The sequence below is a fragment of the Hydra vulgaris genome, chromosome 12, assembly GCF_038396675.1.
Source record: "Hydra vulgaris chromosome 12, alternate assembly HydraT2T_AEP".
NCBI classification, from domain to species: Eukaryota; Metazoa; Cnidaria; class Hydrozoa; order Anthoathecata; family Hydridae; genus Hydra; species Hydra vulgaris.
In genome coordinates this window covers 80,175,229-80,201,185 of record NC_088931.1, presented here as the reverse complement: position 1 = coordinate 80,201,185, position 25,957 = coordinate 80,175,229, and the positions used below count along the sequence as shown (strand labels likewise).

General features: G+C 27.9%; 2 protein-coding genes across 3 annotated transcripts in view; one reads left to right on the top strand and one right to left on the bottom strand.

Moving 5' to 3' along the window:
- The first annotated feature begins 2,433 nt into the window (after positions 1–2,433).
- On the top strand, positions 2,434–3,745 carry LOC136088392 (SCAN domain-containing protein 3-like). Its single transcript, XM_065812099.1, has 4 exons — positions 2,434–2,529; positions 2,798–3,191; positions 3,328–3,525; positions 3,591–3,745. The coding sequence occupies exons 1-4, from the start codon at positions 2,434–2,436 to the stop codon at positions 3,743–3,745; spliced, it is 843 nt and encodes a 280-aa protein (XP_065668171.1).
- Positions 3,746–15,324: 11,579 nt separating this feature from the next.
- The window catches only part of LOC100206247 (plasma membrane calcium-transporting ATPase 3), a 53,350-nt gene continuing 42,717 nt past the window's right edge, over positions 15,325–25,957 (bottom strand). For both annotated transcript variants that reach the window (XM_065814601.1, XM_065814602.1), the window contains exon 8: positions 15,325–15,927. In XM_065814601.1, the coding sequence (XP_065670673.1) occupies positions 15,763–15,927 (165 nt within the window). In that variant the 3' untranslated portion in view covers positions 15,325–15,762. The remainder of the gene's footprint in view (positions 15,928–25,957) is intronic.

Genomic DNA, 25,957 nt, shown 5'->3' with positions numbered 1-25,957 from the left:
AGGTGAATTGATGCTGACAATATAACAAAAAACGTGATGGACCTATTTCAATGGCCACCCACTGTTTATTTTGATCTTCTCGTTATACAGCTGATTTGCTAACAGTAATAACAGATAGGTTTTATTGTGCATAAGATAAAGGTGGAGAGGTTAAGGCCATCGCTCTTGACATTTCAAAAGCTTTTGATAAAATTTGGCATGCTGGTCTTCTCCATAAGCTTTCTTCTTATGGTGCATCTGGCAACATCTTTAAGATTATTGAATTCTTCCTTTCCAATCGGAGTATAAAAGTTGTCCTCAATGGACAGCACTCTTCTTCTTATTCTGTAACTTTAGGGGTTCCTCAAGGTTCTATCCTTGGCCATATACTCTTTTTAATTTACATTAATGATCTTCTAGATATTTTCACATCTATGGTGGCATTGTTTGCTGATGATACTACCATTTATTCTTGTCGTGATAAGAAACCAACACTCTCTGATTGCTTGGAGGGGGCGTTTGAGCTTAAACAGGATCTCACAGCATGGGGCTCACAGTGGCTGGTGAACTTCAATACAGATAAAAATCAATTTTTTTCAGCTAATCGTTATTGCAATAATTTAGATCTTGCTATATTTATGAACGGTGATGTACTCGATGAGTCATCTACTCTTCATCTTCTTGGATTACCTCTAACTTCCAATCTTTCTTGGAAATCATATATCAAATCAGTTGCAAAATTAGCATCTGCTAAGGTTGCATCTCTTTATCGAACTCGTCACTTTCTTACTTTGGATTCTATTCTCTATCTCTATAAATCCCAAATCCGGCCTTGTATGGAATACTGTTGCCATATCTGGAGTGGTTCTTCTAATGATGCCCTTTCTCTTTTAGACAAGGTGCAAAAGCCTTGTTGGAAACGGAGATGTTTAAAAAAAAAAAAAAAACTTGATATATTATCTAAAAAGTTAAATACAAATTTATCTATAAATAATATTTTAACTTTGACTCTCTATCAGCATGTCATTTTTTGTAGTTAACGACAAAAAGACCGCATTAACATCAGTTAAGTTCTTTTTAAAATCTGTCAAAACACAAGTACCAGAAAAAGAAAGTCAAGTAAAGCCTACAAATACCTAAAAAAAAAAAGAAAAAAAAAATTACAATTTTTAATTAAAAAGGATTATTTGCATTTTATTGTTAGTAGAGTTAGGGTAATAGTATTACAGAAAATATAAAGAATAAAAAAATAGCTGACAGCCTAGGTCTATCAACACAAAATACAACAACAATAACGCATAGCGCATAGCATAAACTAATTGTAAGCACACATTACAGTGTCTCCAGAGTAATTAAAAAAGAAAAGATTATAAAAAGGCTAGGCAACACAATGCAGTAACACTGGCATATAACACCACGGCTTATTAATTTTATCAAATAAAATACTTGGACTAAAAAGATTTTATTTATTACAATATTTGAACAATCGAGGGACAATTATAGTTAAATAATTTGAACAATTATACCATAAAATAGCATGCAACTCGTAAAATATTTCTTATAAATGGTCATTATCAATTAAGGTATTAGGAAATACGTAAGAGCTCAGTAATTACATAAGATTTACTAATTCTTCCTCTGATCTAAGAGAGAGTGGGAGAGAAAGTGTTTCCAAAGCAGCTTGTTAAAAAAAGTAAAAAATTACACAATAAATAGTAGTAACTGGTTTTATTATGTTACCAGTAAACAAAATTATATGTATTTACCTTGATTTAATTTCCAGCATTTTTTAATTAAGCTCCAGCTTCTCTCTAACTACGAACTGTAACACCATGAAATTTACTCTATAAACTGTGTTTATAGAGTAAATTTCATGGTGTGAAATTTACTCTATAAACTGATTTGTTGAGTAAATTTCACACCTTGTTAAATTTACAAAATTAAATCCATGTTTCAATAGTAAGCAAACTAATTAAGAAATGACAAAGGCAACTAAAAAAAAAAAAGAATATAATTATGTTTGAAATTATAAAAAAATTTAAAATCATTTAAATTTGAAACTGTTGTAAATTAATTGTTACTATAAATAGTAAAATTCATACTTTGCTTACTAAACATATTACCAGAAATATTACTATTGCTACAACTGAATAATAAAAAAATGTAAAAGAATTTGAATTATTTTCAAATTTTAAAGAAAAATGATGAAAAAGAGCAACTTAAAAGTCTTTACTGCTCATAATGTTGATATTAATCGCACTCTTGAGGTTAATCGCATTCTTGAGGCATCAAATTTCATTACTCATCACTAAATCTGGGAAAAATTGTACAATAGGAGAGCAGTAAATCAAGCCTTCAATATCAACATTTGTTAAAACTGTTTTTGGAAAAGATGACAAAGGCGTGAAAACTATGCGACTAAGTAGCAATACTGTCAGCAGAAGAATCGACAAAATGAGTAAAGATGTTGAAATACAACTTATCGAAAAATTAAAAACAAGACTTTTTTCGATGCAAATGGACGAATCAAGATTGAGAGACAGCGAAGCAGTATTACTTACATATGTCAAATACATTGATAATAATAATTTTGCTGAAGAAATGTTGTTTTGAAAATCATTAAAAAGCAGCACTTTTGTTAAAGATATATATATAGTACTCTAAAAAGTTACTTAGATACGAATAAAATACCGATGAAAAATATAACGTCCTGCGCTGCTGATGGTGCTCCTAATATGATGGGCAAAAAAAATGGTTGCCTAAAACTGATGAAAGATGAAAATCCAGATATGCTTCTTGTGCACTATGTTATTCACAGGGAAAAGGAAGTTTGGTAGCTAAAAATATTTCTCCTGTTCAAAATAAAATAATGAACTTGGTTGTAAAATGCATTAATTCTATTAAAGCAAGTGCAAAACAAGAGCGCATTTTAAAACTACTTTGTGAAGAAAATAACGAAGCTCATGTGAGACTTTTACTTCACACTGAGGTAAGATGGCTTTCGAAAGAGAACTGTTTAAAAAGATTTATTGAACTGTTTGATACTCTTAGCGATTTTTTAAGCGACAAAACTGAAATGCAATATCTGTTAACAATCAATTCTAAGGCATATTTGAGTTATTTAACCGATATTTTTGAAAAACTAAATATATTGAATAAAGAAATTCAAGGAACAAATAAAACTCTTGTCGATGCTACAGCGAACATATTTGGTTTTATTACGTCTATTAAACTATTTTAAAAAGATGTTTACCAAAAACAATTTGAAAAATTTCATTGGCTTCAAAAATGTGAAGTAATTGATACCGCTATACTTAATATTGCTGAGCATCTACAAAAAATTATCAGCTGATTTAAAAGGAAGATTCTCTGATTTGAAAGAAATTGATTTTCCGACTTGGTTGATGCAGCCAATGTTAGTTAATTTATCTCATATTTCAAATATGCAGTACCAAGAACAATTAGCGGAAATGCAGAATGACGAGTCAGTAAAAATTTTATTTAATATGAAAGGATCGATTGCATGGTTTTTTGAAGAGACCAAAGGTAAAATCCAAGCACAACAGAATGTGCAAGAAAACTATTATTATCGTTTCCTTCTTTATATTTAGCTGAATGCGGATTTAGTGCCATAACTGATTTGTTACTTAAAAAAAGAAATCATTTGGATATAACACAACGGAGAGATCTAAAAATGAAGCTAACAAAATTGGAACCCAATATAAAATCTTTTTGTTACCAGTATCAAGCACAAGGATCTCACTAAATTTCATTTATTTTAGACTTGAATACCTAATGTGTTTTATTTTATTTACTTATATATTGTTTACTATATTTTGTTTACATGAATTTTTTTTAAATAATAATTAACTTTTTGTGATTTTTTCCTGCAGTATATTATTTATACTACTTATGAAAAATTTATAATATTAAAAATTATTCATATGTAATATGGGGGACATTTTAAGTTTTTATGAGTTTTGGTGGGGTATGGCACTAAAACGGTTGGGAAACACTAATCTAGTGCACGAGTATTCAATCACTTTCTTCAAAGTACTTCATCTTGAGGAAGACTTAAATTCTAGATTTTTTTTATGTTGTTAGTGCAACCTACTGCACAACAACTTTTTAGCATTTTTTTATAAAATTAACTCAGCAAACCGCTACTGATTTTTTAGTTTATTTTTACCCAATTCAAGATGGTTAATTTTAAAACAATGCTTTTTAATACGGTGTGTCGTTACGCCGACTGGATGGATTACCATTTACACTAATACCTTCTTCGAACCTAATATTATCCATTTCAATTTCACTGTTATAATTAAACATATTACCAGTAATAATACTACTGTTTCAACTGAATAATAAATGAACCTAAAAAATTTTTACGAATTGTTATCTTTTCTAATAAATAATAATAAATGCAGAATCTTGTATAAAAAATGAAGCAATGCCAGTCAGTATATTTTACTCTAAAGTGATATGTATGTATGTATGTATGTATGTATGTATGTATGTTTGCGTGTCTGTGTATATATATATATATATATATATATATATATATATATATCTATATATCTATATCTATATCTATATCTATATCTATATCTATATCTATATATATATATATATGTATATATATATATATATATATATATATATATATATATATATACATATATATATTGATTTGAAGAGACTAAAAAGCACTTCAGCTCTTTCAAATTGCACTACAAAATAAAACAAATCTTGCTTAGCTTAGTGGCCTAGTTCTTAAAAATATGAAAACAAATAAGTAAAAAACCAAGAACAAACAAACATTTATTAAAACTACTCTATTTAGACAAATTAAATTAAACAGAAAACAATATTAATTCTCCTTGAAAGGTAAGAAAAACTTTTCAGCTCAAATTTTCTTGCAGACCTTGCTTGTAAAACTACGTGAATAAAAAAAGCATTTAGAAAAGCCTAGAAACTACTTAAAAACTACATATGCAACATTGAACTTTATTTTTATTTTTTAAACAAGAACAAAAATAGGTAGTAGCATTACAGAAATGTCAATGTCAATAAAATAATAATCGACATAATAAAATAAGCAAAGTTTGAAATAATTGCATTCAATGTATATTGAATTATAATAATTTACTACTTCTTGAAACTTTTTTATTATTTTCTTTAATAAATAAATTTAAAAGTAGTAATAAATAATTTAATGATAAAGTATTGGTATAACTCATGAAAAATTGTTAAGCCTCATCCATACCCCCTACTTACTTTCCATACCCCCCCCCCCTACTTACTTTCTTAAATCCATACCCCCCTACTTACTTTCTTAAATCCATACCCCCCCTACTTACTTTCTTAAATCCATACCCCCCCCCCCCCCTACTTACTTTCTTAAAAGTTAAAAATAAGCTCAATAAAAACAAAACTGCGAGAAAAAGAATGTAAATAAAAATAAAAGAATAGCAACAGAATATAAACGATTAAAAAAAGTAAAAAACAGAATATAAACGATTAAAAAAAGTAAATAGAGTGATCCTTTTCTACTTTTTATCTAATAAAAATGTAATATACAATTTACTAAACTATTTTTTATCATATGGTCTTAATATTGCTATTATAATTTATCGAATATATCAACTAATAAATAATAGTTAAATTCCAATAAGTAAAAAGTTTTAACTTGCATAGCTCTCTCTTGCTCAAAAGACGGCGTGTATTTTGAGAACGCGCTTTCCAAGATCAGAGAAGCCTTGTAACTAATTAAAACTACTTTGAAAACGAAAGTGAAACGACACTACTACTATTAAATTACAATATTAATATTAAGATAGTTAATGATTCATAATCCGCATTTTGAATGCTGAGAATTTCTATTTTTTTGAAAATGGATTGACTCGTGAATAAAAATGCATACACCGCCACCAATTCCACCACTTCGAGTTTGTTGAATTGCTTTATAACCTGGAATTTGCATAATATTTTTTTTCATTTTTGCACCATACTTCGATTAAGCATATTACCATAAACTCAGAATTTATATTTTTTAGCATTCATACCTGACAATAACGTTTTCTCCTTTTGATTTTCTTTCTTTCGCTTTTGTAAATAACTACTTACGAAGGTTTGCCGTCTCTTGCGAGAAATCTTCATTTACGCAGATGTTCAATCCTTTTAGTTTTTTTTTAGGATTTGTCTTTAAATCTCAATAATTTTAATACAATGGTTCCAGATTGGGCTTCTTTTAAAAAACCTACTCGATGTGCCTTTTCAATTTCAACTCCTTTAACTCTTAATTTTACGCATAACAAATTTTGAACCTTTTCTTCAGTTTCATCCCAGGTTTCATTTGCATTTTCAGTAATTCCAACTATCTATAAGTTATTTTCTCGTCGACCTCTCTTCAGAGGCTCTACATCTTTGTTTAAAATGTTAATAATATATGGAGTTTTATATCCTTTAACAGCTTTCACCTTTTGGTCAATTAAATGTTCATGAAAATTTAAACTTTCTTTTAAGTCCTTTATAGCGTTTTCCAATAAGTGAACTTTTTTATTGTAATCCGATGATTTTTTTTTCAATATTATCCAAGCGTACATTTTTGAGTATTTTTAAGTTATCATTAAGTTAATCAACGAATACTTATTCTTGTTCTTTAAATATTAATTGTATTTCTTTTTTGTGTGGGATAAACATTTCTTGTATTTCTAATAAAGTTATAGCCATTTTTAATTTTTTTTCTTTCTATTAAAATTACGTCTGTTCACCGTAGCGGTATAACTGTTGTCTTCCAACTCTAAAAGAAACATTCCCAAGTGTTGATTGAAATGTATAATATTTGTCAATTATATTCGTGAGAAATTCTATTTTTGCGAAAATCTAATTTTTCTTTAAGCTTATTTCAAATTTTTAAAGGCTTTGTTAACACAAGACCTTTTATCATTTCTTTCTTTTCAAAACAAAGCACACGAGCCCCGCAAAACAAACCTTGCTGTACAATAGAATATTAACATTTGCCCATCCATTTAAAATTTTTTGGAAAGTTTGTTGGTATGATACGTTTTGTGATGTATTGATTTTGATTTTGGGCTACTATATTTTTACTATATTTATGGGCTATTATATTTTGAGCAATAGCCCTTATGTTCATAGTAGACATAACGACATTTCCAATGTGAAAAAGATGATCATTCTAAACACCTGACATTATTTTCGAGCGTTCTTAAACTATTTGAATGTTGTTTTGTTGATGATTACTGTCGCAATAAAAGATGTAGACGATTTGTCCAACTTTTTTTTCCCGTAAAGTTCGTGAAAACTACCTGAATTTTAAAAAACTCAGTAAAAACAAAACACTTGAGAAAAGTACTCAATTTTTATACAACAAGTCTTATATGCAATAAGTCTTATTATAAGACAAAAATGAAACGTGTACTGCAATGTTTTTTTTTTATAGCTGCACTATTTTCACTTTTTATAAGATCTGTTGGTTGACATTAGAAAAAAACAACGTAAAACCTTTCATGCATTAATGTTGCTATGCAATAAAATTTAATTGTCGGTTTCATAAATTATTGTGTCTTTATAGTTGATGGATCTAAGAGTTTAAAAAATGTTTGAGACAACACTACTTTTAATGAAAATAAAAAGCGAAACCATAAGTTTAGTAAAGTTTTGAAACCGGCCCATTTTTAAAAAGAGGGTGACAGCCACCCTATTCACCTTCCCCCTAGTTACGCCCTGAATAGAAGTGTTTTCTTGTTGCTTCAGCTTTTCTTAAATCTCCATCTTAAACTTCATAAACATTTCCGTTATTTATTTTTTAACTTCAACAAGTGTGACAGTCATGTTTAATAATTGTAAGTTATTTTAATATCAATAACTATTTTTCCAGAAGCTTTTAAGGTAGCGAAAGTAATTCCTATATACAAAATGAGTTTTCTTCTTGACTACTCCAACTTATCCATATTAACAGCATTCTTCTATGTTACTATAGCATTCTTTTTTTTTGCCAACAGATAATATTAATAATACAAATTTTAACAAAGTACAAAATTTGCGTCAGGACATCAAGAAGATCATGAGGCCCTTTACAATGCTTTCTAGTATCGAGTATAATATAAATACGTAATATTACAAAGAAGTTATAAAAATGCGTAAAACAACAAAAACAATAACATAAAGTTTAACAAAACACAATAATAAAAAACAATAAAATACGAAAACAAAATCCATTAAAAAGGTAAATTTGCAAAGAAGTCATGGAGATTTTCGTAAAAAATAAAATATAATACAATATAAATATAATTAAAAAGTCTAGTATACCATCAGTTTGATTGAAAAGTCAAAATTAGGTGATAGTTTTTAATAATTTTGTTCCAAAGAAGAGGTCCACGATTGGACTTAATTCTTTGTATTTAGTTTTGCAAAGAGGAGCATTGAGATCGTTATTTTTTATTTATTTATTTCACCGTTTAATAACATTTTACAATTTAAAAGTTTATAAATAAAAACACTGGCGGGGCAAGTAGAAGACATTATTTTGTCTTATCACCGAGCCCCAATCGTACGTATTTACAATAGCCGTATAATATATTTATACTTTACAAACTATTTATTAAAAAATATAAATGTAAAAATAAATAACAATTAGTTTAAGAAATACTTCAAGAACAATATTCATGTTAAGAGTAATAATCAAGTAAACAAGAAAAACTGAAAGAAAAGTAAAAAAGAAAAACAAAAAATAAATAAATTAATTAAAGAGCACGTATTGACAAGAGCCACACTATATAGTATATAGTTTTCAATAAATACTTTGTATAATATACGTATATAGTATATACGTATATTATACAAAGTATTTATTGAAAAATATGAAAATAAAATTTATAACAATTTGTAATAAAGTAATATTTAAATAAAGAACAAAAAATTCAAAATAAAAGAGTACTTAATTTAAAAAAACCGTTTTATATATGTATATTATAAAAACAATTTAATTAAAAGTAAAATAAATAACAATTCATTAATAGTTAAATAGTAAAATGTTCAAGAACTAAGATTTCAGCAACAACTTTTAAGATTAGAGGAAACACTCTAACTGAAATAATGAAAAAAAGATGATAAATTCTGAGACATATTTTATATGATTGAATTTTAGTTTAAAATAGGCATTTAAAATCGGATATGTTAAAATCCATATGTGATAACACCTGTTATCAATTTGTAAATTATATTTGTTTTTCGCCTATAAACAAAAAAAAATTGAAATACCTGTGAGATTACATTTTCTTTACACTTTAACATAAAGCATAAAATAATAAAGATATTAAGTTGATACACATTCAAAGCTTTTATTTCTTTAAGATGCAGCGCACGTGTCAAATAGTTAGACCAACAAAATTCTCGACCTACTAAGTTGTTCTACAAAAAGAACATCTTCTAAAAAGTGGAACTAGTTTTCAGATAACCTACTGAGGCCTAAATTGTTTTTAATCGATTATAGTCTTTTTTATTTTTAACCGAATTATGACGTTTTCGTTTTTGACCGCTTTATTTTTCGACCTATTTTATAGATTTCTATTTTCAACCGATTTGAAAAAAAAAAAAGTTCTAAACCGATTATCTGGTCTGTGTTTTTAATATTTTTTTAAATTTAAATTAACCATCAATAAGTTTTTTAAGCATTCATCGAACCTTATACCTCCCGATTCTGAAGACAACACTTCAACCACTGCGCCAAAGCTGATCAAATTTGGCTCGTATTCAAATCAACAACAAAATATACAAAATACATACCGGAAAGGCGTAGTTATAAAATTGAAAATAGTGTAGGTTATACTGTAGATCTACTAATTAGGAGTTTAGAAAATTAGTTGTACATGTTTTAAATAGGTTTAAATATAAAAATCAAAAATTGTCGGTTGAAAATCAAAAACATCATTATCTATAATTTAGAGTTATAGGCCACCGTGGCGCAGAGTGAGTAAGACGATTTATAAAGTTTATTATGCGAGCTGCGTGTTACTGATGATTAAAAAGAGTTTTAGATTTTGGCCTTTGAGTGCTTTTCCATATAATATTTGCATAGTTTATATGACAGTCAACAAATTAATAGTATAGTTAAGTGCGGTTTATTTAGTATGTTTCTAGCTTTATATAGAATACCGATGCATTTGGAAACTCTCGAAGAGATAATATTAATCTAATGTTTCTTAGTTAAGTTTTCATTAATAAAAAAGAATATACATTAAATATATACATATACTAATATAGATAAGGGATTTTCAAAAAATTTTAAAATTTAAAAGTAGATAAGTATATTATCAGTTGAAAAAATGAGTTTTTTAGGATTTTGTTTAAAAGAATCAAAATTACATTCTTGAGATAAATCTTTAGAAGTATTTAGAACTATACTATTCCATAAAAATGGTCCGCGAAATGAAATAAAAAATTTTCCAAAATTAGTTTGAGAAAATGGTTGTCGAATTAAATTATCGTTCCTTAAAATATATTTGTTTCTATCTCTTTGTAAATACAAGTTACGAAAAGAAACCGGTGATAGGTGGGTCTTGAATTTATACATAAAACAAAGAATATTAATAACATTTAACTCATATATATTGAGTGCTTTCATATCATATAACAGAGGCTTGGCGAGAGCAAAACAGTCCTTGAAATTTATAAGGCGTGCTACATGTTTCTGTTGCCGATAGAGAGGTTTAAGTTTGCTTTTATAAGTGCTATTGCACAAGTTAGCAATGTGGCTTTTCTAATTAAGATTTTCATCGATATATACACCTAAAAATCTTGTCACTAGAACTCTTTTAATAATTATGTTATCGATAAAAAGAAAGGGTAAGTTGCTAGGCAGCTGGTACTTTTTACCATAAAGATGAAAAAGAATCCATTTAGTTTTATCAATTAATGATAGTTTGTTTAATCTAAATCATTCGGAAATTTTGGCTAGTTCAATGTTCATGTTGCTAAAAAGTGAAAAAATGTTTTTATGAGAAAGAAATAAGTTAGAATCATCAGCAAACATAATTGTCATTAGGTTAGAAGCTTTTGGTACATCATTAATATATATTAGAAAAAGGAGGGGTCCTAATATGGATCCTTGAGGAACTCCACATGAAATACTTAACAAATTAGATGATACGTTATCATCTGCATAAACAAATTGTTTCCGATTATTTAGGTAACTTTTAAGCCAAATTAATATATTTCCAGTAATTCCATACCACCCCAACTTTTTAAAAAGAATTTTGTGATCAATAGTATCAAAAGCTTTTGCCAAGTCAATGAAAACACCTAAAGTAAATTGAGAATTTTCAAATCAGATATATTTCTTGTAAATTGTAAAATGGCATGTTCAGTGGAATTGTTTTTTTGGAATCCATATTGATTGCTGTATAATAAATTATTTATAGTAAGATGATTATAAATTTTATTGTTCAAAATTCTTTCTACAACTTTAGAGAATACAGAAAATAGTGAAATTGGACGATAGTTACTTATATTCTCAACGTCACCACCTTTTAATATTGGTATGACTTTTGCTAATTTTAGAGCTTGTGGAAAAATTCCCTGTTTAATTAATATCAAAAAAATCTTAAAGAGTATATCTTTTAAAACATCAAATGAACTTATAATAATGTTGCCGTTAATACCATCAGGGCCTACTGCTTTGTTAGATTTCAACATTTTAAATGCAATTTCAAACTCTTCAAAAGATAATTCAAAAGAGTTCAAGTAAGAGTTTAGAGGGAAACATAGATCAACCATTAAGCTGTTTGCTATAGGAATGTTTTTTTCAAGATTTGGTCCTACAGAGTTCAGGTAACAGATGTGTTCTATGTTTTTATAGAGTGGATAAAAAAGTGTCCATTTAGTTTTAGCAGTGGTAAAAGATAACCTATTTATTTTGAACCAATATGAAACTTTTTTCAATTCTTTTGTCATATTATTAAAAAGAATATTTTTGTGAGGTAGTAATAAATTTGTGTCGTCTGCAAATACTATTTTGGTTAGGCTTGAAGTTTTATGGAGATTGTTTAAATATATTATAAAGAAAAGAGGTCCAAGTATGGAGCTTTGTGGAACACCACACGTTATACTCATTAATACTTGAGACGAGGATTCTTTATTTTAAACATATTGCTTTTAATTTGTAAGATAGCTTTTAAACTAACTGAGGGTGTTATCTTTTATTCTATATGATGATAACTTTGTATAAGAGTTTGATGGCTGACAATATCAAAAGCTTTAGATAAGTCAATAAATACTCCTTATGTGAAATTTTTTAAAAGATTTTGAGATGTATGAGTATAGCGTGTTATATTAAATTGTTTTTTTTTAAAACCAAATTGGCATTAGTTAAATTGGCACAAAATTAAAAGCAATTTATTCATTTATTCAGTCGTTCCTATTTTTAGTATTAATTTGTTTTTTTCATGATTTTGTTTAATGAAGTAAAGAACCTATATAATGTAGTTTACAACATATTACTTAGCAATTAACACATTGAACAACATACCTTAAAACTTAGTAACTCTAAAAACTAATAAGTTACTTTTTCATAATTGAATATAATTAAAAATTTAAATAGTAGTTAAACATAATTGAAAATTTAAATAGTTTTTATTTTTTCTCAATAATTGAAACATTGCTGAACATTTTTCTTTTTTACTTTTAGTGTACATAGTTTTTTTTTTGCAGGCCTATTTGATGTCAAATAACATAGCAGGCCTATTGATGTCAAATAACATAGCAGGCCTATTGATGTCAAATAACATAGCAGGCCTATTGATGTCAAATAATATAATATTCTGTCAAAGCTCTAGTAGTAAGTGTTTCACCATATAAAAATGATTGTCACAACTCTTAAGATGCTTTTACAACGACAATGTTTTATGGTGTTCCGTTGTCCCTCTGTATTATTTTGCATTTTTCAAAGTTTGCATATATTTTACTTATTTATATTTGCCTACAGAAATTTTTTATTTACACTCTATCCCTCTGAACTTATGTTTGTACGTTGTCGTACATATGTTGTCACTTACCTTATCTCACCAGTTCATTCTCTCTTTTTTTTTCGTTTTTTGCAGATGATATACTTTACCTTTTTTAGTTTAGTTTTGTAGAAGATATACTTACTAAACTTTACTACTTTAATATTTCCGTTCTGATTCCGATTTTTGAAAATATTGTTGTTTCTATTACTTGTTTTATTGTAGGGGAGGATGGGTAGGAGTGAGCCGCTTTTTTTTAAACGGTTATAACGAAGAAACCAAAAAAGAAAAAAATAGGATGAGGAGCCTAAATTAGCTTGGTGTATTGAGTTTCTAACAGAAATATCAAAATATTTTCAGATTTTTATAGACATAAAAAATAATGCAGGTGTTCACTCCTACCCAAACACGGGTAAGAGTGAACCAAGGAACGGATAGGAGTGAGTCATTAGCTTTATTTACTTGAAAATTAAAGTTAGGTATTGTCTTAAACAGATTAAGTAATCTTCTAGAATTATTAAACCTTTCCCAACTGAGATCTCCAAATGCTCAGGTGTTTTTTTTATTACTATTCTGTAAACTGGCTTGTATTTCTTTGGTAATTTTGACTTCACTTTTTTCTCAATCTGATCTCTCTCAGAAGTGTCTGTGGCATTCATAGATTGACCTTTCCTTCTTTTCTTTCTTTTACAATTCTTTTTTTCAGCTTTAGGAAAACCTCTAAATTATTTAGGGCTGATAAAAGAATCTGATGATATAGACGAACCAAGCATGACAACATTACTATCGACTGATTTATTTGAATCAAAAAGAAGTAGAGAACGCAATATGTTTAAATTTTCAAAGATTGTGGAGCATCCATGAATCAATTGCTGCACTATATGTAGTTTTAAATAGTCCAATAACACTCACATCAAGAGGCTGTAACTTGTGTGTGGAATGAGGTGATAATGTCAAAATGGTCACTCCATGCTCCTTTGCTTTATTTAATACTGCTATGGATAAGTGAGTTTCGCAGTTGTCGTATTTTAGTAACGATGGATTTTTTTAGGGCTCGATGAAAATCTTATAAAGTGATTCATAACATGCAAGTCCGAGAAATCTTTAACTCCTTTCTTTGCAAGTTTAAAAAAAAAAAAATCAAACTAATAAAAATAGACAATTTATTGAAAATTACCATACTTTTTGTAGGTTCTGCACAGTTCCACTTCCCTCAAGGTTAAAAAATCTAGAGCGTTATGTATTAGCGTTAAATCTAAGCGTTGCATATGGAATGTTGAAAGTTTTTGCTGTTTTTTTAATACTTTTTCCTTTTTGGATTAAAATTAATGCTTCTTTCACCTTTACCGGAAGTTTTTGCTTTTAAAGTAGTTCTTCTTTACACTTGAGACATTGTAACATTTGAAATACTTCAAGTCAAACTTGATGTTTTTACGCAAAAGACAACACTTTTTTTAACGTAAAACTTACATTAAGTACAAGTGAGCCGCAGTTGAATCCTACCCATGAAGTAATAGCTCGTTCCTCCCCAAGCTGTGCAACTGGATTAAAGTGTTAAATGTACAAAAAGTACGTGGTTTATAAATAAAAAACAATTTGTTATAGATACTAAATTGTTTATTAGTTGTTTTTCTATAACTATCTGATGTCTTGAAATAGCAAATGTGTTTATTAAAGAACTTTTAAAAAGTACCAAAAATTTACTTTAGGACTGAAAAAAGTGGAATAAACCGCTAAGGCAAACAGTAAAATACTGTAAAAATTGGATTGTCTCAACATTTCCCCAATGATTACTTGGTAATCGTTTTGTGGTAAAATTTTGGAGCCATTTTCTTGGCTCGTTTTAGCTAAGGGATCGATGATTCACTCCTACCCGTGGCTCACTCCTTCCCATCTTCCACTAGTTTTTTCTCTTTATTTCCTTGTCTTGATATTTTATTATTTTATTTGTTTATTTTGTAAAGGTATTACTCCATTGATTAGTTTTTAACTATATGAGTGACACCGAACTAATTTTGTAAATTATAATCGAATTCGTAGTTTTTAGATTTATAGTTGAATAAATGGATAAAAAGAAAAACACGAAAAAATCATTCAAGTTTAAAGAAAGAGAACATAAATAAAGTAAAAAAATTACTATTATATTATTTCGAACTAAACGAGAAAATATGCAAAAATAAAGTTTTGTAAACAGGTTTATCTTCAAAATTATTATTCAACGTGCTTCAAAACATCAGAAAACTTAAATAGATTTAACTAAAGTTTTAAATTTTTATTTAAAAAAACTTTGATTTGTGCATTTCGCAAGCTATGAAACTACATATTAATGTTTTTGAAGATTTTTCTCACTTTTATTTTGACATTTCATTTTACAAACATTTTTTCGTTTATTTAATGAACTTATATATAATTTCAAATATTGAGCAAAAAAAAAATTCAATTTTTTTAAATAGTTAGTAAATTTTAAGTTTTTTATAAAAAAAAAATTAATAATTCGTTTAAAATAATTACTAAAGCAACTTATGACAAAAGAAATAAAAACATAAAAAATTATATATATATAAAAACAACAACTCTAAAACTGTGTAATAAAAATTTGTAGGTAAAATGATAGAAATAAACTTCAAATAAAATTGCGTCATCGTAATTTTAATTTTATAAATTATAAATAACTGAAATAAAAAATAAATAAATAAAAAAACTGTGAAAAAAAGAAAAACAATTCATTCAAAAATACCCTATTAAAATTTTTTTAAACTTCCTATCGAAATAAATTACGAAAAAATCTTTTGGCAACTTTCGGCATAGTTATTATTACTTGTCCCCATAAAAGTTCACTAAAACCAAGAAATATGCACCAAAACCATTGATCAATATTTAAAGGATGAACAGCTAGAGCGCTACCACCAAGCTCAACAAGAAATATCTAAAAAACAATTTTTTTTAGGGATCGTCCGTAAATTACGCAACGCTAAATTTAATTAATACAAACAAACAAAAAAAAGATTAAAAGTTTTCCCTCGCAGAGCCTTTAATTGAACCAAAAATTAAATTGCAAAGAAACTCGCCACGCAAAAGAGCAAAATTTGCACATTTGCGTGGCGAGTTTCATCATTTAATGAGTTTCTAAAAAGCCGAGTTCTAAAAAGCCGAAACGCCGAGAAACCGACTGAGTAACAGAATAAACAACGGAATGGAAGCAATGAAAAATCGGTAGTCAACCCCTGCATTTAATGCTTTGAATTTTATTATAAAATTCAAAACATGTGAAATTAAAAAAAATAATGTAGCAATAAATTTTCTATTGCTATATCAACTGTGTTTCGTATACTAAAATAAGAGTGACTTGCAACAATTAAGTAAGTTTAGTGGAAGTTGCACAATAAGAAGAAAGTCTGTTATCACAGCACGAGGAAATAGTAAAACTTTTGTTGTTATTTTTTTTATTTATTTCTTTATTTTGAGTTAGCTAACACAGATTAAAGATTAATATGTGTTTTTTAAATGGGTGTTAGTTAACAAATATTAAGACATTAAACTTTAATATCCTAACTTTTATCACAAAAATTAGAGATTAAAGAACTTTTTTTTAAAGTTTTTAAGTAGTTTTTTAATTTAAATTTTACTTTCATATAAAGTAATCTTTGAAATATGCCTGTTTTAATAGTATGGTTAATCCATCAGTTTGACAAATTTCAAGTACTTTTTGCACTTATTTAAGATTAAACAGCCTTTTTTCCTTAAATTAGCTGAAACGATGGCTAAACATATCTATTTTATTGACAGTAAATATAGAGTAACTAGTTTAGTAACAAACTTCAATAAAGTTTGTTGAAGAAACTTCATTAAAGTCTTAATAAGTTTACTAATTTGTTTTTTATTTTTGTTATTTATGTTTAGAAAATTGACAAGGAATGCAAGCATTGGGAGAAGCTTTGAGTTTTGGGAGTTGCTGTCTATAAAAGAATATGAAAGTCCTAATTAAACTTTTATAGTAAAACTATACTTATGTGTGTGTGCGTGCGCGCGCACGTGTGTATTAAACCTATGAAAGTCCCAATTAAATTATTATAGTAAAACTGTCTTGTAAAAGGAGAATTCGTTACTGTTTAGAAAAAAAAAGGGATTTTGTATATAAAGTTTAATACTTTGTTAAAACTGGAAGGAAAACTTTTAAATACATCAATAGTCTATGCGGAATCAAGAATCTTTGAGCATCAAAAGGAAATAATGAAGTTCCCCATTATAAGTCAAAAAATAAAATATTACACATTAAAAACAAAAAAATTGTTACACATTCAAGATCTTTAATAAGAAATACAGCAAATAATAAACTAAAGCGACTAACCATGAGTGAGACTAGGTTTTTTCAAACCGAGACGAGAAGTTAGTACTTCTCGTGAGACCGAAAACGAGACGAGAAATTTAACAATTTTTGAAAACAAATTTATTAAAGTCCAAGTAAAAAAAAAAAATGAAAACATGGTTTTGACAAATAGACACAAATGACATTTGTCAAATGTAAACAACTTTTTCAAATATTAATTCAGAATTTTTTTGCCAAACTTTTCCAACAAGACAATGTTTTCTCTGATTAAGATGATTTGTTCTACTTTTTCTGGGTGTAAGTTGTGTCTGGATGATCGGACTACATTTCCACCTGAGCTTAAAACTCTCTCTGATTTTGTTGAACTTGCTGGAATAGCTAAAATTTGTCTAGCTAATAAAGAGAGTTCTAGCAATGTATTTGAATGCAATTTCCACCAATCAAGAATCGGAAAGACTTTTTTGGCATCAGGGAGATATTCATACTGGCACATTTCGCTCAAAATAGGATTCAGTTCAGATGTTAGCTCTTGTGTTTCAAGTCTGACGTTTAACTTGCGCTTCAGTTTTGAATTAGGGGACAAATCTGCTGAAAAGACTCTGTCAACAGGTTGGCAATCAACATTACCCTTAACATATGAGGCTAACCATTCTTTTGTTGTTTGAAATTTTTTGAAGAGCTTCAAGTGAAGTCCCTTTAAAGCAGGATTTAAGTAGTTTGCTGCAGCACTCAATAAGTTTCCAGTGTGACAAAGAGGAAATCTTTTCTCAATGCAGCTTTTCAAGTTTTTTGCATATGAGACACCGTAATCATTTTTTTTCATCCGTCTCAATAAATTGATCAATTTTGTCATGGATTAAATAAAGAGAATCGGCGACAGTGTTAATTGTTGGATGAGACTCAGCCGACCACGTTTCTGTAGCTTCTTTAAGTGGTGCCAAAATTTCTACCGCTCCCTTGATTGATTTCCACTGTGATGCACAGATGGTCTTTGAAGAAAAAATATCTTCATTTGCACATAAGCTGATAATTGCACTCTTTAGATGTAGGACAGAAGCCATGCAATTCAGTTCACTATTCCATCTTGTGTCAACAGATTGGCGTAACTGTCTAAAATTGATTCCTTGAGCGTCTGATTCTGATTCAAGCAACTCAGCTGCAACTGTTGACTGGTGAGTTAAAGAAGCCAAATCTTTGCATGTTTGCAACGCATCATCCATTCCAGCAGTCATTGCAAATGAGTCTCAAACTGCACATTGCAAAATAAGATTGTTGCACAAGTGTTGGTCAAGGCGCTATGACAATTTGACTGCAAGTTTCATATTTCTTGCCTGGTCGTTCACGCAGTACATTGGCAAATCAGCAGGCAAATTTAGTTCTTCTAAGAAAGAATCCAGCTTTCCTTCAATTAAGATACCTGTGTGTCTGCCTGGGAACTGTTGGAAATGGGGTGTTCAGTAATGTAGTCTCCAATTTTCGTCAATAGCATGAAAAGTCCAAGAGATGTAGCTATCCTGAGCTCTAGAAGTCCAAAGGTCAGAAGTAAATGCAGCACTTTTTAGATTTGGCGTAATCTCCGTTATTATGCTCTTCATTCCAGCTTGAACTTCTCTTGACCGAATTGAAAGCTTTCTTGAATATGTTGTTCTGTAATGAAGGCTCAGTTTAGGGTTTGCGATGTCAAACAATCTATTGAAACCTCTTCCTTCGACTGCTGAAAAGGATGCCAGATCAGTGCAAAAGTAATCCAGCATTGCAGAGTCAAACTGTTTTTGAATGGAATTGTCTTTGTTATATTTGGACTTTGTTTCAAGCATTTTGACCATGGTTCGTTGTTTCTTTATAGGAGGAGGAAGAAGAGAGTCGCAGTTTTTTCAGAATACTCAATGTAATCTTGGCTGTGTTTTTTTTCGAGGTGACGATGAAGTCCGCTTGTGTTTCCATCTTTTGTTTTCAAAGACTTTTTGCACGCCTTGCATTCAGCACCGTCACTTGTTTTTTGAAAATATCTCCAGATTTTGTTTTTTCTTGGTGACATTTTTGATCGTTGAAATGAGGCAAGAATATTTCTTTTTAATATGAACAACATGTGTCAAGTTGAATTCCACTAGTAAACTAATGAAATTAAGTCGAAAGTGCACCATTTTATACAAAAAGTTTTTGTATTTAAAATCTAATTAAAAATATTTAAAATCTAATTAAAACTTTTTAATTAGATTTTTTTTTTAAATCTTATTAAAAAATCTAATTACAAATTTAATTTGTTTTTGTCAAAAACAAATTAAATTTTTAATTAGATTTATTAAAATCACGGAGTCAAAATATTAATTAATTAAAAAAACAAATTATTAAGCATTTTGTAAATTATAATAGTTTTTAATATGGAAAATAATATAATATTTAAGTCTCGTTCTACTTCTCGCGAGAAATTTCTATTTCTCGTTTCTCATGAGAAGTCCCATTTCTCACGAGTGAGTTTGAAGGCTCTCAGTATTTTGATAACACAAAAAGTTTTGTATGTTGAAACCACCTATTGCAAAATGTCAAGAAATGGGTTAGAAAGAATAGTAAATTTTCATCATCAAAGTATGATGAAGCTATAAAAGCTATGAAATACATTCTTCGATCAAAATCTATATTTGAATATGAATCAAGATATCAAAGTCAATCGAAAGCAAATATTAAGCCTTGGAATGATCAAAATTTCAAAAAAACTACATCTAATACATGGACTCTGATGCTATTTCTCAAGCTTCTGCATTTATTTTTTTTGTTTTAAACGTCTTCCCTTCCAACAAGGTTGCAAGCAAACACTAATTAAAGTTGGAAGTTATGGGAAGAGAAGAGATGAAGATTGTAGAGCAAGATAACAATTGACAGACGACTTAAAGGATTGCAAATTATATGAATCAGGAAAGCAAGATGAAGGAAGCGAATTCCAAAGAGCTGATGTTCGAGGAAAAAAAAACTAGACAAATAAGAGTTTTTGGAGCACTTAGTCAGTTACAGAACACAGTCACAGAAAAAGGATGAGACTTAATTGAATGACGAGTAACACAAGAATGAATTTTAGTAGATGGCACAAGAGGCGCTAGCTCTTTAGAGCAGTGCCCATTAAAGTATTTGTAGAAAAGAGAAAGAGAAGCAGCATTACGATGATGTGATAATGATTGGAGGTTGGCTGCAAGAGGAAATCCAACTATGTTTATAATGCATTTTTGCACCTTGTCTAAAAGAAAAAGGGCATCATTGAAGATCCACCCCAGATATGGCAACAGTATTCCATACAAGGATGGATTTGAGATTTATAGAGAAAAATAATAAAATCTGGAATAAGAGAGTGTCGAGCTCGATAAAGAGATGTAACCTTAGCAGATGCTAATTTTGTAATGGATTTGATATATGGCTTCCAAGAAGGGTAGATGACTCAAGTACATTACCGTTCATAAATATAAGATATAAATTATTGCGATAACGATTGGCTGAAAAAATTGAGTTTTATCTGAATTAAAGTTCACCAGCCACTGTGAGCCCAATGCTGTAGCAGAAGTGAGATCCTTTTCAAGCTCAAATCCCCCCTCCAAGAAATCAGAGAGTGTTGGCTTCTTATCATGACAAGAATAAATGGTAGTATCATCAGCAAACAATGCCACCTTCGATGTGACAATATTTGGAAGATTGCTAATGTAAATTAAAAAGAGTATAGGGCCAAGAATTGAACCTTAAGGAGCCCCTGAAGTTACAGAATAAGAAGAGGAGTGCTGTCTATCGAGGACAATGTTTATATTACAATTAGAAAAAAAGGGATTCAATATTCTTAAAGATGTTGTCAGATACACCATAAGAAGAAAGCTTATGGAGAAGACCACCATACAAAACTTCATCAAAAGCTTTAGAAATGTCAAGAGCGATGGTTTTAACCTCTCCTTAACCTTTATCTAATGCATGATAAAACCTATCAGTTATTACTGTTAGCAAATCAGTTGTAGAACGAGAAGATCGAAATCCATATTGATGATCGGAAAGAAAGTTATTAAATTCAAGATAAGAAATTAAGTGTTTGCTAGTTAAAGATTCAAAAACCTTGTTTTAGCAGAAGAAGGGATAAAGTACCCAAACTTTAGAGTTAACAATAATGTGTCAGAGTCATTAAATAAAGTTATTAAGGATCTTATTGATAATAAAATAACAAGAGTGGACTCTTACATTTTTACCAAAATGGACTTTTACAACTTCACTTATACAAAAAAATAGGCTTAAAACTAAAAGAAGATCAGGCAAAAAAAAAACCAAGGAAATGTCTCATCAGATTTCTGATGAGTCTTAATCAATGAAACACAGTGTAAAATGAAAAAAAGTTTGATAAGTGATTTTCTACTAATTTATTATTGCCCTGTTCTTTCGAGTACTCTATTTCTAATGATACTCTTTCTCTTCTAGACAAGGTTCAAAAATGCATTATAAATGTAGCTGGACTCACTCTATCTGCTGAGCTTGAGTCTATTTCCCATCAACATAAAGCCGCATCTCTTTCTCTTTTCTAAAAATACTATCAAGGTTGCTGCTCAAAAGACCTGTTCAAAGAAACAACAAAAAAAAAGAGTTCTAGTTGCAACAATTAAAACTCATTCTCGCTTGAATCATCATTCAGCAAAGTCTGATTGTCTTACTCATTTGCTCTAAAAACTTTTATTAGTCTAGTTTTTTTTTCCCACACTTCAAACCTTTGAAACACTCTCCTGTCTTCATGTTTTCTTGACTCATACAACCTACACCTTTTCAAGTTTAATATCAATCATTTCCCTGCTCTATAACTCTATTCTTTTTTTTCTTTCAGTAAGAGCTTGCAGCCTTGGAGTAAATCAGAGTAAAAAAAATTTGTAGAATACAATTAAAAATTTTCATATATATATATATATATATATATATATATATATATATATATATATATATATATATATATATATATATATATATATATAAACAACTTTAAAGAGTATTCTACAAAGATTCATCAGAAATCAGGATTTCTGATGAATCTTTGTTGATGAAACACAGTGTCAAATGGAAAAAAATTTAGTTTAGTGATTTTCTACTAATATATACATATATATATATATATATATATATATATATATATATATATATATATATATCAAAACTAAAATGAAAAAATAAACAACTTATGGAACTTGAAGTTTCATCTCGATGCCAGAACTTGTTCCATTTTATTTGTATTTTTTTTGAAATGACAAAAGAAAAACAACAGGTAGTTTCAGGTAAGCATCCTTTAAGGTTATTTTTTATTGATTACATAAAAAATTTTTCTTCGACAATTGCTGTTTTAACAATTTTTTACAACTCAATCACTTTATCAATTATTCTATTACTCTATTCAATCCAATTTTATTAAATATTATGAAATATTTACTTATATGTAGATACTAAATGATAATAATTATGTTATATCAGCAGAACAAGCAAAAAACAGTTTTAGTCTTCAACATTTGAAATTACTTAGTAAACTTAAATTCATTGAAGAAACTGGTTGTCATTGCTCTACCATATACTCAGGTCATTGCACAATTGACCTGATGAAAGATGATATTACTTATATGTGATAATTAATAAAAGATAATTAGTGATCAGGTAAATGCTGGCCTTTCTTACATGACTGGTTTTGTATAGCACAGAATATGTTGTATATAGTTAATGTAGCAATATCAGTCTCTCAGTTCCAAAATTAAAAATTATTTCAATATGTTTCACATATTAAATTGAGTTTTCTTTCTCTTTTGCAGTTCATTTGTTTTTGTTATACATTTTTAACAGTGTTCTAAAATATAAAAAAAGGCTTCTTTGTGTAACTTTTAGAAAACTCTTTTTTTATTGTGCACTCAATATTATCAATTAATTTAAAAAGTAACAGTATAGGTACTAAAAAATTATGTCTCTAATAACTAACTTTTTTTAAAAAGTCATTACAACCTATGAGGGTACAACTAATATTTTTTTAATTTGCATTTTACTTTTACTTTTATTTTTAAAATTTAAAAATTTTTATAAATAATTGAGCTTTAAAATATATTAATTATTATATTATTGTTAAATAATTTAACTGTTTTACTTTTTTTCCGTCGGTCCTGTCCTCACCTCACCTTGGTCCTGTCCTCACCACTACACGAAAATAAGAGACTACATAGAAATAAATTTATTGTTTTAGTAATTCTTGATGTGGCAGTATAAATTACTTGTTTTCGGCTGATTGAACAAGGAATTAATCTGAGAAAATCCCCTAAACATGGTAAAAATGCATGTTTTCCAGTTACAAAAAATATTATTATATCTAAATATTACATCAGAATAATGCTTGATATATTAAGAAACCCTATAATATTTTTTATAACATTTGAAATCATTTATAGATGAAATGAAAATAAATTTTTTTTAAAGGTGGCTATTAATAAACACCTTAAAGAGATCCCAAAGTGTCGAGACAAGTTGTGTTCATATTAAAAAGAATGATAAAAAAATGCTTGGGCTGAATTTTTTTGAGTAAAACAAAATAATAAAAGTTTAACAAGAAAAACTTTATTATTTTACTCGAAGCTTGCAGTCTCCATGTTAGCCAGTGGCTTTAAGTCTTTAAAATCTATGTCCTTTATATATGTCCTTTTAAACTTTTGCATTTGCAAATGCGCAATAAAAAGTCTGGGGATACCTTGATCTCCTACATCTACTATTTAAATTAATTTCTTACCATTATTAACATGTTGTCTACCATTATAATAATTCTAGGCAGAAAAACTGTTCTTCTGTTACAATAACAGTGATTTTTAAAAATATTTTAATTCCTGTTATAACCTGTGTACAGGAAAAATGCAATGCTAACATTAATTATTGGTTATTATGCACTAGAACCTTAATATGGAATATAAAGAACAATGACAAGTGACATAACACTTATGTATAAAAATCAATGACAAACGACAAGCAATACAATACATATATAAAGAACAATGATATAACACTTATATATAAAAAACAATGACAAACAACAAGGGACACATATGTATAAAGAACAACGGCGAACAACAAGCAACACAAAATGATAAATGACAAACTGGCTCAAGTTGACGTTTCTAAGTTTGTAGTGCTTTAGTTTGAGACAAATAATTTTATCAGTAAAAACAAAAAAGTAATTATTATTTCAATACATTTATATATTATTTAATATATTTTAATTTTTAAAAAGATGAAACCAACCTTACTGTTTTTTCAAACTTTCTTTTTTTTACACAGTTTAATATATATATTTAACTTTGGTTAAAAACCAAAATGGTTACATTAGTTACTTTAGTTAAAAAAAAAATATTTCAACTTTTATTAAAAATGAATATTTGTTTGGTTTAGATTGAAATATTTATAAATACTAAGTAGTTTTGTAAGAAATATTTGTTAGGATCTTAAAATAAGTTTTGTAAGAAATATTTGTTAGGATCTTAAAATAAGTTTTGTAAGAAATATTTGTTAGGATCTTAAAATAAGTTTTGTAAGAAATATTTGTTAGGATCTTAAAATAAGTTTTGTAAGAAATATTTGTTAGGATCTTAAAATAAGTTTTGTAAGAAATATTTGTTAGGATCTTAAAATAAGTTTTGTAAGAAATATTTGTTCGGATCTTAAAATAAGTTTTGTAAGAAATATTTGTTAGGATCTTAAAATAAGTTTTGTAAGAAATATTTGTTAGGATCTTAAAATAAGTTTTGTAAGAAATATTTGTTAGGATCTTAAAATAAGTTTTGTAAGAAATATTTGTTAGGATCTTAAAATAAGTTTTGTAAGAAATATTTGTTAGGATCTTAAAATAAGTTTTGTAAGAAATATTTGTTAGGATCTTAAAATAAGTTTTGTAAGAAATATTTGTTAGGATCTAAAATAAGTTTTGTAAGAAATATTTGTTAGGATCTTAAAATAAGTTTTGTAAGAAATATTTGTTAGGATCTTAAAATAAGTTTTGTAAGAAATATTTGTTAGGATCTTAAAATAAGTTTTGTAAGAAATATTTGTTAGGATCTTAAAATAAGTTTTGTAAGAAATATTTGTTAGGATCTTAAAATAAGTTTTGTAAGAAATATTTGTTAGGATCTAAAATAAGTTTTGTAAGAAATATTTGTTAGGATCTTAAAATAAGTTTTGTAAGAAATATTTGTTAGGATCTTAAAATAAGTTTTGTAAGAAATATTTGTTAGGATCTTAAAATAAGTTTTGTAAGAAATATTTGTTAGGATCTAAAATAAGTTTTGTAAGAAATATTTGTTAGGATCTTAAAATAAGTTTTGTAAGAAATATTTGTTAGGATCTTAAAATATGTTTTGTAAGAAATATTTGTTAGGATCTAAAATAAGTTTTGTAAGAAATATTTGTTAGGATCTTAAAATAAGTTTTGTAAGAAATATTTGTTAGGATCTTAAAATAAGTTTTGTAAGAAATATTTGTTAGGATCTTAAAATAAGTTTTGTAAGAAATATTTGTTAGGATCTTAAAATAAGTTTTGTAAGAAATATTTGTTAGGATCTTAAAATAAGTTTTGTAAGAAATATTTGTTAGGATCTTAAAAGAAATATTT

Bases quoted from the DNA above. Each gene is read 5' to 3' on its own strand.
- LOC136088392 (XM_065812099.1), top strand. From the start codon at position 2,434: ATGAGTAAAGATGTTGAAATACAACTTATCGAAAAATTAAAAACAAGA. The intron at 2,530-2,797 runs GTATTACTTACA...TGTTATTCACAG, and splicing joins GATTGAGAGACAGCGAAGCA to GGAAAAGGAAGTTTGGTAGC. The intron at 3,526-3,590 runs GTAAAATCCAAG...CTTTATATTTAG, and splicing joins GTTTTTTGAAGAGACCAAAG to CTGAATGCGGATTTAGTGCC.